This window comes from Bacillus rossius, chromosome 5 (assembly GCF_032445375.1).
Source record: "Bacillus rossius redtenbacheri isolate Brsri chromosome 5, Brsri_v3, whole genome shotgun sequence".
Classification (NCBI taxonomy): Eukaryota; Metazoa; Arthropoda; class Insecta; order Phasmatodea; family Bacillidae; genus Bacillus; species Bacillus rossius.
In genome coordinates, this window is record NC_086333.1 from 45522961 (window position 1) to 45540172 (window position 17212).

The 17212-nt window shown below is 35.4% G+C and overlaps 2 protein-coding genes across 5 annotated transcripts in view; one reads left to right on the plus strand and one right to left on the minus strand.

Moving 5' to 3' along the window:
* The window catches only part of LOC134531760 (uncharacterized), a 164788-nt gene that overhangs the window by 86126 nt on the left and 61450 nt on the right, over positions 1-17212 (minus strand). The window lies entirely within an intron of this gene.
* LOC134531762 (Y-box-binding protein 1) overlaps positions 1-17212 on the plus strand; it is a 68140-nt gene that overhangs the window by 4710 nt on the left and 46218 nt on the right. For all 4 annotated transcript variants that reach the window (XM_063367646.1, XM_063367650.1, XM_063367648.1 and 1 more), the window contains exon 2: positions 6103-6166. In XM_063367646.1, coding sequence (XP_063223716.1) covers positions 6103-6166 — 64 coding nt within the window. The remainder of the gene's footprint in view (positions 1-6102; positions 6167-17212) is intronic.

Genomic DNA, 17212 nt, shown 5'->3' on the forward strand with positions numbered 1-17212 from the left:
GCCATACTTTCAGCAGTTTATAAACAGTGAATAAGCTTCTTACGTGTGCTTATTTTTTTTTTTTTACCGCTAACTATTACACGCAATATTCAGTCTCCGTCAAAGGTTCGTTTTTATTTGTTACTGCCACATGCTGAGTTCGAGATCCGTTCGAGATCCCAAAATTAATGATTAAATAAACCATCTAAAATAAATTTAGTAACAATAAAGTAACAGTGTTCCTACTATCTGGAATGTCAGGGAAAGTCGGGGAAAAATGAAGGTGTCAGGGAAAGTCAGTGAGATAGCAATAATGTCAGGGAAAGTCAGGGAGATAGCTATAAACTATAAAGTCAGTGCAATGTAGTGGAAAGTAAATTTTTGAATAATAACTGAAAGAAATATATCTAATCAAAAAACATCATACAGGGTGGCCAGTCAACCGGGAAATCGGGAAATACGGGAAATAGCCAGAATTTCTTAAAAAAAAAAACCAGGAATACCTGGAATCAACCAGGAATTTTTATTAGAGCCGGGAATTTTTTTTATGAAGTAACGATCGCAATAACATACGGCTGTTAAATGAGCACGTTCACCACCCGTCAAAGCACGACAGTATGCTCGTGAGCTATATTTTGTGAAAGTTAATTTGTTCATATTGCATTTAAAAACTTTTGTAGTACGTAAGAAACCTTTCACAATTCAGACTTCCATACTTATTATGTTTCTGTATTCAAAAGCAACAGCATTTTGGCTGAAAATGTTGTAGGGTGGTTGTAATTTCTCGCACGGCATGTTGGTAGCACTAGTTTTGTATGTATATTTGTTTTTACTTTGCGCTCATGTTGTTGCGTCACGGTATCACTGATACTTTTCTCGAGTTTTTTTAAAAGTTTAGTTGTGCGGGACGTTGTTTTGAATTTTTTAATCTAACATGTAATTGGCGCAGACTATCAAAATGTCAACGAGTTCGGTCACCACATACAATGACAAATATACGGAAGAGTTTGAATGGGTGGAGAAAGATCCAAAATGCAGGACAAACGCTATTTGCAATTTGTGTAATGTTAAAATTAATATCGGTAGCATGGATGGATGGGAAGAACAGCATTAGCCAGCCACGCAAGAGGGGCAAAACACGTGCGTTTGGTGTCAAGTAATTTTTGTGACGTGAGATTATAAATTTTTTTGTTGGTGGTAGGTTTTGTTTTAAGCAAGTTCATTGATTGAATTTTTAAGCCTATAGTTAAGTTGTCTATTGTTTAACGCCAATAAAACATCATATTGTGTGTGCTTTGTGTAACAAAAATACAAATTGTATGCAAATATTGATAAAAACCCCCTTGAAAACACCTGGAAAAAACCAGGAATTTTATTATCCCAGAAGAGTGGCCACCCTGTCATAGGTCTGGCTATTAGCTATGTACATACATCATCTCTAGTTGCAATAAATTCTGTTCCGCTCACTTTATCTTTTGAAGGTTACTGCAGTCTTCTGCATGCAGTGGTTAATGAAGATGTGAAAGTAGTAAAGAAGTTCACTAACTCAGCTTGTATGTCTTAAGTTTTGACATATATTAAGTATTACACTGTATTTGCCATTAATAGTGTTTTGCCAACACACTTACTAGTTTGTTTCAAAATACAGTGGAACCCCTGAATTACACTTTTCAAAGGGAAAACTGAAGAATGTGTAATTTGGAGGAAAGTGTAATTGAGGGGAAAGTATAATTTTACTAAAAAAAAACTCCATGATGATAGTTATAATTATTCTTCAAGTCAACGGTTGATGTAATAAAGTTTTACAACAATAACTATATTATTTTTGTTTGCAATTAACTTTAGTATTTAATGGCAATCCTAAAACTTAAGTAAAAATATGTTATAGGCCTAACATAAACAACACAATATTTATAAATTTTTTTTGCCATTGGTCCACATTGTTCTGCGGCATTTTCGATGGACGTTCGATTATGAACAATAGTGATTAATGTAGACACGAGAAATTCTCAATGCCTTGGCTAAGGCCACACGTGATCCAACGTGGTTGTCAACTACCTCAAAATATTCCATTTTTGCTTAACTGTTACAGCGTTTCTTTCACGACCACTCGCCATTGCATGAATATCGCGAAAATTAGTCATAAACGTGAATAAATTATCTGTAGAACGTGTCAATAAAGCACGAAAATTACGTCAAGTTAAACAAAAACAAAGCCCAAAATCACTGGTACCAAACCAACACAGCGGTGCGTAGTATGTGTTGCCAAGGATTTATATATTTTACGGTGATATAGTATTTTAAATAACGCGAACCTAACCTAACCTCCTAGAAAATAAAAATAGAACCGAACCTAACTTAACCTTTCACTTTGGTAAACTTCGGAACTGTTTGGGTTGTGGCTGTGGCTCTCTTGCCTGTGAAAAGAAGGCTACCTGTTTGTTGCATGTGGAGTAGTAAGCTTTTGTGTGTAACCATCCACCTACTTTGTTTTGTTCCAGATTGATTATGTAAAGACTGGTACAGTTCATTATGTCTGACAAAAAAACTGTATTTAATCAGCTGTGGCTGAACCCAGCTCTGTTTACAGATTTTTCAGCATGGGTGCATCCTGTAGATGGGCATAATACTGAAGCATTTTGTAGCGTGTGTAAAAAGACTTTGAACTTGAGCAATATGGGAAAGTAAGCATTAGTTTTTTCATGGGAAAGGACCAACCCATTTGAAAATGGTTAGAGGTGCAACAAGTCAGACTTCTTTGTCTTCTTTTTTCATAAAGATGCCAGGTAATACTGCAAGTTGTTATGGATCAACAGCGATTTCAGACGTTAACCTAGACAAGGGACAGAGTAGTGATTCTTCTTGCTCAAATAGTGTCTTCACGTCACAATGCACTCAGCTTCAGATAAACACGGTCACTATTCTACAGAATGTAGTGCCTCAAAGAAATCTCAACAAATACGTTTTAAAAGAAGATGCAATGAAAGCAGAGATTACTTGGAGTCTACAGGTTGTGTGCAAGAAAATGTCTTTTAATTCTTGCAGTTACATAAGTATGTACTGTATTTAAAATGATGTTTCCCGATAGTGCAGTTGCCAATGCATTTACTTTAGGAGGAGATAAAGTTGCGTATGTTCTTGTTTACGTGCTAGCACCATACTTCCAGCAGAATATGCTAGATCGCCTGAAGTTGTGCGATAATTTTGTATTATGTTTTGATGAAGCATTGAACAAAGTAATTCAGCGAGGACAAATGTACATAGTAATCAGGTTTTCGGATGAATGGTTATTACCAGATACTTGAATAGTGTGTTTCTTGATAGAAGCACAGCTGAACATTTGCTTAGGCATTTTTTGGATGGAATTGCTCCTCTGTCACCTTCCAAAATAATACAGGTGTCTATGGATGGTCCCAATGTCAATTTGAAATTTTTCAAATGTCTCCAAGAACACATCAGATCCACCACAAGCAATGAAACTTTCACATTACTGAATCTGGAACGTGTAGTTTGCATGTGGTTCATGGTGCTTTGAAAACTGGCATTGAATCTGTTGGATGGGACGTTAGTACCTTGTTGTTACACTCATATTTTCTTTTCCATGATTCTCCAGCTCGGCGAGCATTATTTACAGAGCTGACGGAATGCACAATATTTCCTTTGAAGTTCTGTAATGTAAGTTGGCTAGACAATGCCAAGTGCCTTAAAAGAGCATTAGAGATATGGGATCATGTTGCAAAATTTGTTAATGTAGCCAAGCTTCCGAAGACAAAAGTTGCAAAAACCTTGATTGAAGCTGCTCGTGATCCATTTGTAAAATGTAAATTGGCATTCTGCAAGACAATTGCAAAGAGCCCTTTCTTAAGAAGTTTCAAACTTCAAAACCCATGAGTCCATTTATTTTTGAAGCAGTGGAGAAACTTCTGAGAGAAATTATGAACCGCTGTGTAAAGCCTGATGTGAAGAAGTGTACTAGCACAAATCTGCTCTCTATTGATGTAAAAAAAAATCAGACAGTTTGATCCTAAGCAATAAAGTTGATTTTGGATTTGCAGCAGAACGCTTTTTTTTGCAGAAATATCAACCTCTGTAACGGAAAGAGAAAAGCTTGAGTTTATGCATGAATGTCGTGGTATGTTGACAGCCATGACTGCCAAACTTCAAGATAGATGTCATTTGAAGTACAAAGCAGTTAGAGGATTGTCTTCTCTAGATACCTCAATTATTCAATACTCACCTTTGCTTGGTCAGAAAAGGTTTTCTTTTCTTTTAGAAGAGCTACTTGCTTCAAACAAAATAGATGATAAAGTTGCAGAAAAGGCTAAAAAAGAATACTGTAACTTTTGTGATGTGAAGAAAACTGTACTTAGGGAAATGTTTCAAGAACACTGCGAAACTAATGAGGAGGCAAGACTCGATAGCACCTATGGAAACTTCATGAGAGGAAGTGAAGTGTACAAAAACCTGTGGGAAGTAATATGTCTTGTGCTTTCCCATGGTAATGCAACTGTGGAAGGGGGTTTTTCAATTAATAAGTCACTATTGGTTGAAAACATGCTAGAAAAGATAGTGATAGCACAACGCCATATTCAAGATGAAGTGCAACAGGCAGGAGGGATTGAGAATGTGAAAATAGATAAAAGGATATTAGATTATGTGAAAAGTGCTCGAAAACGATATCAAGATTATTTGGAACTAAGAAAACAGAAAACAAGTGAGGAAACAACAAGAAAGGGAAAACAGAGATTGTTAGAAAAACAAGTGAAAGAGTTAGTAGAAGAAAGAAAAAAAAATTGAGGGAAATAGATGAGAAAAAGGAAGCAATGGAAAGGGAATTAAAAGAACTTGAAAAAAAAAAGAGCTTTGCTGTAACTAGTATTTTAATTTTTTTGAATTTATTTGTTACATGTTAACATTTTGTTTTGTAATTGAATTACGTATTTATTGAACCACAGTGTTTTGAATTTTTTTAATATTCATGTTAAAAATGGAAGTTTTAGTAAAGTTTGTGTCTGCTTTCTGATATTTATGTTTAAGGGGCCCGCCTCGTCAGGGGTGTATGTGTGTTAGTGAGGCGGGATGATAAGTGCGACGCTCGATGGTATTTCTAGAGCGGTATCGCCTCTAAGCGCAAGGCTCTGAATTGACGCGTAGTCTACTCGTCGTCACAGGATAACTGTGAAATTTGAGCGGTGACCGCAACATTATATGGCCGATAAATGAAGATAAAGATGTAGTGCAAGTCCCTTAAGTGCTTTCAAGAATCTGTACTGGTTGTTTTACGCCTAAAATTTACTCTGAAAACATGCGTTTTAGCCATTTTAACTCTTCTAGAAATACAGTTTAAAAACATGATCCAAAATTAAAAGTACTTTTCGGGCCTCAGCGAACTCTTAAATGCTTTTCGTAAACATACCCCACTCGGATATCTTGAGTAGTTTTGAAATCGCGTTGTTTTTCCTGAAGCTCTGCGCACCGTCTGTGTGACCAGGTAGGCGGAGCCCTTAAGGTGTGGTACGGTTAGCTGAAGGGGGGGAGGAGGCCAATATAATTAGGGCACAGTTAAAACCTCAATATTTTTTGTAACACTGAATTTTTTTTTGTAATTGGTTAGGGAAGTTTCAATGAATGGTCAGGGAAAAGTCAGGGAAATAAATTTGACTCTGGCTGTAGGAACCCTGAAGTAGTAATAATAGTAAATTTAGTAATAATGAAAGTTAACATAACCTTTCTTAATTTTTTGCAAACAAGTACACATTTGTAAAGAAGTGAATTAAAACTGTTTCCGTAATTAATAAATTACTACATTTGACACCACTTCAGCACCAAATCAACCCACATGCACTGAGTTAACATGGCTCTAATGAAGTACTTACATGAATACACCACCATAAACCTTTTACATGTAATTAAAATCTCACAATCTTACACTTATTATTGAATACAACCACCACAATGATTAGTAGAAGTGTAATATAAGATATTGAAATGTTAAATTTTTTTCCCCAGTGAAAGCTGCTTATCTATATATTTACAGAAATTTTATATACAAGTTGGAAAATAAAAGTAATTGTGGGATTATTTTTTGTTGTACCATATTTTTGACATATTTTCTCTTTACAGCTACAAAGGTAACTGGAACGGTGAAGTGGTTCAACGTCAAGAGTGGGTACGGGTTCATAAACAGGTAAGCATGCATTGTGCACATTAATGTGGTTGAATGATTGGGCTTTAACCCTTTGGCTAGTATGAACGTACATGTACGGGCATATTTTTAATGGTATTAGAGAGTATGAACGTAAGTGTACGTTTTTAACATAAATTTAATAGTATGACCATAATTTTACGTTTTGGCAGCAGTATAATGTTTTGCTATGTCCTACATTCTTTTTACAGTTTACTAAATGATTCCCAGTGATTTTTAAATGTTATTGCGTATTTTACAAGGTGGTGAAACACAATGCAACAGATAGCGGCGTAGTCAAGTCCTTATATGTGGGGTTTTTGAACGATAGCAACAGTCGCACACCTATAGAATTGCAGAGTCATTCTTTTATCTGCTGTTATCTCCCAGTAACGCGAACAGGGGTGTATTTATTTGAGAGTGCTTTTATTTTCACGGTCACAGATACTGAACTATAGGCTCTTCACAATAGCCAGAAATCTGTGCGAAAAAAGAAAGGGATTTAAAATAAAGTTTGTAAATATTATGAATCAAATGTCTGTTTTCTATACAATATACTATTTTAGTAAACGTATTGATGAAGGAATTGTTTGAGCAGCAAGTACAAAATTTTTTCCACTGGGAACTTACTAAGATGGATAGCCTATAGCTATCATTTTCAGAAATTTACAACACAATATTTTTGCGGAGGTATAAATCACTTTTCTATTGCAATTACTTTTCAGTCGGATACGTACTCCATCGCTATGCTTGTGTCATTCAATGTGTATTACTAAGATATACAAGTGGCTTGTTCGTGCAAACGATGTTCAGTCCCGGGGTTTATCTATTGGCCATAAATTCGTAGAAGTAGAAATATAGTGCTACTGTTTTACCAAATGTTTTTATGACTGTTATTCGTATGTGATATTTTTTTTTGAAACTCTATTTGTAATAATGGCCACATATTGCAAAAGAAAAATACTTTCTGAAAAAGAATTACAAGAAATTATCGCTAACTGGGAATCAGGAAGTGATGAAAGTGTAAGTGACATAGACTCTGAAAGTGATGCAGTTTCCAGTCTAGGTGCCATGAATGCAACTACAGGAACAGAGGTGAGCATAGATGTTCCAACTAATACAGAAAACTCTTGCCATTGGGAAAACAATGAAAATTTCCAACCAAGGACATTAAATTTTGACAATACTTTTTCGGGGCTCACAGATGAATTCAATTTTCCTGAAAATTTCAGTGAATTGGATGTATTCAAATATTGTTTGATCGAGATTTGGTCCAGCACATAGTTGATGAATTGGATAAGTACCACTCATACATAACAGAAAGATTTGAAGTCAAAGAAAAATCAAAACTCAAACAATGGGTGAAATCTAATGATTCAGAATTTTATACATTTTTGGCTGTAGTTATACTCATGCCCCACACAGCTAAAAACCGTATAAATGATTATTGGTCCACCGACCCAATTCTGTCTACTCCTATTTTTGGAAAAATATTTTCACAGGATCGTTTTTTGCTCTTACTTCGTCTATTACATTTTTCTGATAGCAACAGTCAGCCACACGGAGATCGTCTGTACAAAATAAGTACTGTTTTGGAAACGACCAAAATGAAATTCAAGACATTGTTCAAGCCGCATCATAATTTATGTATTGACGAGAGCATTATGGTGTGGAAGGGTCGTTTGGTCTTCAAGCAATACATTACATCCAAGCAGCACAGATTTGGTGTTATTTCAGGTGTGCCGGAAATTAGGCATTTCGTCACTTTTTTTAAATTTATTCTATAATTTTAAAATTTTTTGGGGTTTCTATTTTTTTAAATTTATCTGGTTGTTAATGGGGGTGATTTACTTTTTGTTAGGCCGGTGTACGCCACGGATTTAAACTTTGTGCCAGTGGACCGAAGCCCCTTAACAGGGGGCCAATCTGATATTTTGCTGTCTAATGTGGACATGGTCAGCCCGGTTGAAATTTCTCTCGCCTGCAGTCACGTCCCGAGTTTGTAATTTTAATTCCCTGCACGACCAAAACTGCATAGAGCAGCTTCTGGGCTGCAAGCTGCTACTTCTCAGAGAGCTGCTGAGAGAAGTAAGTCTGGTCACGAATACGTATTAGGTTCTCTCCTCGAAAAGCACGTCATGGACGCTTGTTCTCAGCGTCGTTGCACTTTTGCTCCCCCCCTCCTCTTTCGGTTCTAAGAATTCGCCTAAGGCCAATGACAGGTCAGAAACCCCAGCAGACAGCGACCGTCTCCCAGGATGCCTTGCATAAAAAAAATGTGTGTGCCAAGATGGACCACCCCGCGACACCTAGCGGCAAACTCGCTAACCACCCAGCCAACTTACCCTGTAGGCCGCCAGAGTGTAGCACTAGACTGCGCCCTTTAACCCTTGGTTTAAGCAGACGCCTTGGGCGAGTCGATTCTTTTTTATTTCAGACAGCCCCCAACAGGTAGCGCTAAAGTCGACGCAATGCTACCAGCTTCGAGACTTCAATCAGAGTTTTTTTTTATGGCCCTCACTCTGGGAACTTCGGGACCTTTCGGTCCGGACTCCCAGTCCTCCCCTCCACTTTTGATTCAAGTTTTACTTTTAATTACGAAACACGTTTCTCCGCGGGACACTTCGCGCCGCGACTGCCGACGGACCGTTTGATTATCGGCGAGTCGACGAGACTCTGCAAAACTTCCATCCGGCCGCAACCGACTATGTAGTCGCCTTAATGAAGGATGCTATCCCTATAATCTTTTTCAAGTAGTTTAGTCCGTCTGCGTAGTATAAAATGTAATAGTTATTTTTTATCTTTTAATTTTTTTTTGAAATTAGAAAACGACCGCGCCCAGCCACGTATTCGCGGGATCCAGTTCCTGGCTGGCGACGCATCTGTAAATAGAAGTCTACTTCCCTGTCTGGTGAGTGACAATCCGGCCTTTTCCCCCCCATTCCAGTTTGTTGGCCTTTTGCGCCGACGGTGTAGGACTGTCTGGAAGCAAGTCTAATTCGTTTTGAATTTGATTTGGGTTTCAGACAGGGTCGAAGTGCTGGAGAGACAAATTGCTCCCAGCTCGTGATCCTGCACCTCCACTGCGGGTCACGTTAGAAGAGATGTTTCCGCGACCCGACGTTATTTTTTGAAGACCCGGGTGGTAATGTGAAATCAACATCCCCCCCCCCCCCCCCCCCCACTTTCTAGCTACGAACTACATTAATCGAATGAATAGCCTACCAGCGAACAGTGCTTTCCTCAAGAATATGTAGAATCAATGAAACTAATCATCGATGTAATAATTGGACAAATCAAATTTTGGTGTGATACTAATAAATTTTTGATTATGTAATTGTTTGTTGGTAAAGTTGAGTATGTGTTGTTATACTTAATTAGGGCCGGCCCTTTCTCGAAAAACTAAAGCATATTGTTAATATCATTAATTGGGAAACTTATAAATGCCAAATCAAATGAAAACAGAATTCATTAGTTACATTTTTAAATAAAACAGGGAACCTATAGACCAAGCTACTTGTGTAGTGTTAATTTATTTATGATATACCTTCTTTCCTTAAACGATCCACCAGCTCCCCAGTTGCTTGTGTCAGGGAGTTCTAAATTGTCTTGTTCTCCACCTCGTGCCACCTCTGGTCAATAAACTTATTTTCATATTATTCTTACCCAGCAAGTTTCCAAGGCTCTTTTTAATTAATTTAAAATAATTCAATTTTGAGGCACGAGGGGCGTTACACAGGTTCTATCGTAATTACACTTTTGGAGCCCTACCTAGACAAAGGTCACATTTTGTTTACAGATAATTGGTACACAAGCCCAAAACTGTTCGGATTTCTTTTTGAACATCAGATTGGTGCATGCGGAACAGTGCGCCCAAACAGGAAAGAAATACTGAGATTTCCACAAAAAGTAAAAAAAGGTCAGTGTGCAGTCTCTCAAACAGAAAACATTCTAGCTGAAAAGTGGCATGACAAAAGGGAGGTTTGCATGCTTACTACTGTTCATAACCACGAGTTTGTCGAAAACGACAAAAATGACCGAACATCGGGTGAAAGCATAATGAAGCCTCGGTCCGTGGTTGACTACATTCGAAACATAGGGTTAGTGGATAAGGCTGACATGCAGATAAGTTTTGTTGATAGTACTAAGAAGACAATAAAATGGTTCAAAAAATTGTTTTTCCATATATTGGACATAATTTTGAATGCCTGTATTATGTACAATATCAGACATAACAAGAAAATTAGGCTGGTGCAGTTCAGACTCAATTTGGTTCGACAACTACTGCAGGAGTTTTGCTCTACGCGCAAGCCTTCAAAAGGTGGGCGGCATTCAGCTGTCATCACCCCAACACCATTGCGGCTAACTGCTCGACACTTCCCAACTCCAGTGCCATCAACAGCAGCGAATGCCAAACCACAAAGGCAGTGTTACGTGTGCAAGCTCAGCACAAAGACAAAATCAAGGCGAAAAGAAACAAGGTGGATGTGTGCAGAATGTGATGTAGGACTCTGCGTACATCCATGCTTCACCACATTCCACACAATAAATACTTTTAAATTTGTTAACAGATTTTGTTTATTATATATGTATAATATTGTAGGTACCGAAATAATTTCATCCTGAAACTTGAAATACAAATCTTTCATAGGCATTCTTTTTCGAGTCAAAATGGATTGCGTTGTAATAAACTGTGTATGTAAATAATTTAAATTTTTATTAAAATATTAAAATATTTATTCAAAATATTAAAAGTACATTTGATCACTGAAATATTGATTTTTTTTTTTTTAATATCTGTTCAGTGTGTACAATGTGTATATGTTCTTTTTATATGTATATTTTAAAAATATATTTGAAAATGTCAGTTATTAAAATGTTTTGAAGGTTCTTAAAACTAAAGTTAATAATTGTTTTTGCAAAAAAATAAGATTTTGTAGTTTTCTCAAGAATCTTAAGATTTCTGTAAGAAATAAAAGTTTAGAAAAAAAAATTTTTTCTTGAAAACCTCCCTCTAGAGGGTAGACAAAAATTAATTTTTACCTCACTAACCAAAGGGTTAAATGTCTACAAAAAAATTGTTAATATTTCTTTCCTAAAATACAAAAAAAAAAAGTCTTTAGAAAATTTTTCATTAATTTGGTTAATAAATAATAAAGCTTATACAGTATGATAGGTCTGAGTGAAGCTATGTTTAGCAGGAGGCATTTTCATTTTCACTTCTGAATGACTAACGTATTTTAGAAGAAAGTTTTTTAATAATAATAAGATGCTAACATTGTATAAACCATTTATGTTTCATAATGAAAAGAGTTTGGCAAATATATTTAAATTTACTCAAAATAAAAATTAGGAACCAGTCAAGAGTGCATAATATAAGAGTTTCAGTGATGTATTTCACAAGCATTGCTTTTTTATATGTTACTAGTTGCAGTACCCGGCACCAGGCCGAACACAAGGTGATATATTGTCCACGAGTTAAAACAAAATTTGATAGTGCTACATAAAAGTGTGGTTGACATGGAGAAAGGACACACAATTACTGTTTGTATGTCTGTGACCTATGATTTTCTGTTTACCCAATGCGATCGGTTGGATGGTTTAGATGTTTATGCGCTGCAGCACCATCGAGTTATAGCAAAATGGATATTGTGAAAATATTCTTAGTGTTTAAATACCTATGTATACCAATTTTCATAGCGATCTGTAGAATGGTTTAGAAATCGTTGAGCTGCAGCGCCATCTAGCAGCGAGTTACAAAACAATGGATAGCATAAAAACTTTCTCCATGAAAAAACATATGCTAACTTTCATGGCAATTGGTCAAACGGTGTCTTGAGTTTATCAACGCCGTACATACCAACATTCTATATATATATATATATATATATATATATATATATATATATATATATATATATATATATGATAATGTGTACTGCATTTCTAGTGGCAAAACTAAAATTGACATATTTGTGTTCATTTTACATTATTTTCCTTTATAACACAACCAATTTTCATTTTGCATAGGATTATTTTAATTCTTGCAACTATATGTAGTGTGCGCAAATTTTCAAGTGCAAAAAACTGCTAAGGCCCAAAAGTGACACAAACAAGCTAAATATATATAATATATATATAAAACTTGATATTTTGCAACAATTTAAAGACATTCAAGTGTTTGAGCAGGGTGTAAAAAATTTAAGAAAATAATTATTTACTTATTTCACTCTCTAGGCTATAACATGAGTACAGAATCATTCTTCCTCTAAGGAGAAGTAACTGAAAACAATGTTGGCTATTCAATGTCCTCTACTGTAGGGTAGGGTGACTGTGTAATATCTGTGGAAGGAAATTTAATCTGCAAAAATAATAATTTAAAGAGAATAAATAATTGTTCATCAGCACCTTTATTAATAACCTAACTTTGTAACAACAAAATTTATAATCATCTTAACGTCATAATACTATTAAAAACGAAGAAACTTTTACTGTCTGTTTTCTATGTGATGTATGTGGTATTGCAGCATGCGTCTACATGTGCAATGTGCGATATAACTTGGTTTTAAAAAATGTGATTCCGACACATGTGATGTTTGCTGACAAGAGAAGCACACATTCAGTTTTTTCTTGGATAATTGTCCCCGCAAAATTCTTTTGTCGCCTCTGCAAATGGTTTCATGACTTCAACTCTACCACTAGCAAGCTTTCATTCTGGAGGCAAAAGAGAGTCAACATCTGATGAACTTAACACAGCAGCTACAGCTTCTCTCAGAGAAGTCAATCTGTCGAACATTGCAAATTCGCTCGACCAACGAATTTCCAATTCTTGTATTAACTTAAGCTGTGGTAGGTCCATACTTTGTTGTACCTTCAGCAGCCTTCTTCTAGCAGCACTTATTCCATTTTAAGGAGCAACAATACTTGTGGACTTGGAAAGCAGTTGATTTACATTAGGTTTCTGATCTTTCGCACCATGTATTGCCAGCTGCAATGTATGAGCAAAGCAGCATCTTTGAATCCACTGTGTTCCATCAAGAGCAGATCGTAGATTTGCAATGTTGTCGTTAACCATAAATAGTTTATGGAACTCACTTTCGTGGGCGATGGGACCCCAGCTTTCACTTAACTCAAATAATGATTTTCTCAAGTTTTCACCATGATGTGAATTTTCCATAACAATATTGTCTAGTCATGGATTTTTACTCAAAATTTACTAGGTAGTGACAAGTTAGTGACATGTACCCATCTCCAACTTACCTTGTCCAATTATGTGTAGTGAGTGACAGACTTTTAGATGGTTTTTCAACCAAATCAAAAACATCTTTCTTCAACTTATCTTGTAACCTTTCCCTTTCTGTAGTGTACAGTTCAGGTATGATGTTACGTGAAAAAGTTGTACTGCTGGGAACACAGTAATTTGGCTTTAAGAACTCGAAAACCTCGCTCTTCAACAAATCTGTAGGGTAAATGACAATTTTATCATTGATAGCTTTGGCTTCATTTCCTTGTGGTGACAATGTCTTCTTTTGCTTGAAGGTGTCAAAAAGGGTTTGTTGTTTCGTGCAAACTAAACTACCTGGTGAAGTACCTTGGCCAACACCTTCCATTTCATCATTATCTTCTGCATCAAGTTTCAAATATTCTTCATACTAAACTATGTGATGGCATGACAGATAATTCTTCAACGTGGAAGTTGTTCCCGTCAGTGTTTTCAAACGTTTTGAACCATGCAAACATTCTGCACCGTCATTTTGTTGTTTAAAATATAACCAAAGTTGGCTGCAATTTTTTCTCAGGTTTGTCTCATTTGCATTCGCCAATCGCAAAACAGCACCAATGTTCAATAAATAATTATTTAACTCGCAATAAACAGCAACATAACTATTAAACAGGCCTTAACGGTAAGTAATAAAATACACTGCCATCACTTTGTGGATTTTCGGGCCCGTTTTTCTTTTCTGATAACAACTAGTAAAGCCAGCAACAAATCTCTTTACTTGGAAAATAGAGTCTAACTAATAAAACTTTGAAATTTGATTATTTTATTAATGCCAAAATCGACATACATGTTTGTTTCCAGTTTTCTGTTATTCCACTGTTTCGTGTTTAAAAAATATTGGTCAGTCAGTGGTACCAAATTTCATTTTGTTTGGCACAAAGCAAAATAAAATCAGTATATGTATGCGCTGATGAAAATAATTTTAAATATGATCACCTTTGTTAGAATCGTTGATGCTCTCTACATATTTAAACATAATTTATAACGTGATATTAGGAACGTCACGTGATTGCGTCATTTGAACCCCAGTGTTGAGATAATGGAACACATACTGCTGCAGATAACTTGGGATGGTATTGATAATCCTGAAAGCCAAAGCTTTTGTTTTATTTTTACGTTTTAATGGCCCTTACGTTTACGTTTGCTATCGTTCGCTAGCAATAACATGATACTAAAGTCAGAATGATGATTAAATAATCACGAGAATGTGCAATAATGTTTCACTAGTTCTCGTTTTAAAATACATTGGTGAATTGGTGTATTATTTTCACGTATTTGAGTCTTGGTGCTTGATTGTAATTAAAAATATTTTAGTGGTTGAAAACATAACTTCAAAATTTGGATGTTTCAATATTTTTCATTTGTGATTCGATTCAATATTTCGAAGCGAATTTTTTAATATTCAATTTGTATTCGTAAATTCCGAAGCTTCGCAGATGCCTACGTACCAGCAAGAAAATCATATTTTGCAGCCGCCGTCAGATAATTTAGAAAGCTTCTCTTTGTTTCACACACCATGTTGATTTTTTTTTCCCTTTTTTTATCATTATTTAAGAGCTTTCTCTGAGATTTTATGACGCTACCTCCCTTGCATTTCTGTCACTAAAATTTTTAATAGATATTTACAAAGTGTTATATAATGGGTGTAGAGAGTTGCACAAGTGATAATTACTAACACTTACATGAAGTTACTACCATTATATTACACTTAGTGAATAGCTTGTTTAATGTGGAATTTCTAATAAATTTATAATGAATCAAGTTAAAGACCTCAAGAAAGAAAACATGGTGTTGTGGGCTATGTTTTAAATTATCTTATCTGTGGTTTCAGATAAGATTGTTTTCAAAGCAAATCCTCAAAGAAACAAATATGTATCAGGTGCAGTGCTGTCTGGCAATAACATTAAAAAAAACCCTATCCTTTGTAAGTAATGGTAACCATAAAGCTTGCCAAAAGGCAGCCCTCTGCAGACAAAACACTGAAACAGCAGACTATTTCATAAGTCAGCTGCTGATGCTGAGGGATTTGTTGAAGTGCATGGTTGGGTTGAACTCATCTGCGGAATTTGTGTCGCAGCTTTCAAGCAAAGTATCATCAAGAATTAAGTGCAACTTTGTCAGCCTTAGAACTGTGTCCAATACTATCAGGCCCTGCACAAAATATATTTTTGTTTCCGATTTAGTACCCTATATGAAAGATATTGACATTGTGTCATTCAAAAAGGAACTTTGTGACAAGATTAAAGATGGTCAAACTAAAAACCTGGTAGGCCTATGATAGTTACTCCTCATTTTACGTAACAGCTGCTCATGAGCGTATGTACATTTAATACAGTCTTCTGGCCCTGTCCGCTCAAGAACTTCCTTTACCTTTCGCCATAGTCTCGCAGTGATATGTTTTAACCCTTGGCATCTGTAAATAAGCTTGATAGTTTATTAAAAGCTTTCTTTCATGTTACCGAGAGTATTTTACATTTTATGATGCTTTGAAATACAGCAGTGTGGTTAGGGAAAATAAAATTCATGACAACATAAATAGAGAGAATAAGGGGCAGATGTAGTTAGCCATGTGTAGAGATAAGATTTTAAGATTGAATTGCTATAAAACCAAACTAACACTGAAGTATGTGTTACTAAACCATAAAGTAACAATGAAATTCACATTAATACATAATTTAACACCGAAGTGCTGGTTAATTTGCTAAATAAAACAAAATTTGTCCCTAAGTTTACTTAAAACACTAACAGTTTTATTCTTTAACATCCTAGTTTTAATTTATGTTGTTATTTTGGCATATTTATTGTTTGTAACAATATTCAGACCATGCAGATACTAAATACAAATGATGTTCCTCAATTGATTATGTACCTTTTCTACCTCATTTTTTTTTCCTTTGCAGTTTCTGAATGTACTGAAACACACAAATTGTTTCCAATTAATTTTTTGTACTTTCCAATTAGTTTTTTTTTTTTCAAAGTAAAATGGGGCTTGTAGCACTGTCAAAAGACACTATTTTGTGTGAAAAATGTACTAACTAACATTATAACATCTTGTGCATTGAATATTGTACTACCTTCACAAAAAAAAACCATAACACCAAAATAATCAATTTAAAAAACTAAATTGAGCAATAAGTAAAATCATAAAATCTTGTCTCTAGCCACTACTATTCTAGTATTCACCAGGAATGATTTGGGGAAGACATTGAAAACCAAAATAAGTGTACCATTATTCAAACCCTGGTTTTCCTATTGTCTAATCATGAACCACCTCTGTGGGCTGGGTACTGATGATTTAAATTTTATGGTATTTCTGTTGCTAGCTGCAGTAATTAGTATTCTTACAACCTTTGTCTGGTGCATCTGTTTGCTGTTGTTAGATTATGAACAGTAAATGCTTACCAAGCACAAAGGAAAAGTTCTTCATGCAAAGAGGTTAAACTGATTAGATAATGATGTTAAATCTCTTTTTGTTTAAACAACTAACAGACTATAGAGGATGCTGCAATTTTGCAAATTTTTGTCTTGGATGCATGCTCTGTTGTGTATAACTTGGGTGAGCAGCTGGTAAGATTCTGGACTTTTTTTTTTGCAAGTGTTCAAGAAACAGAAAACTAAATATTACAATTTTAATTTTAAGCATCTCCAAAAATCTTTCAGAGTTATTTTAGTTAGTATTTAAATAAAATTGAGCTCTGCTTGAAAGTGCAACTCTGGAAATAAAATAAAAAATAGAATTTTGTTTTAATTTCAAACCACATTTAAAA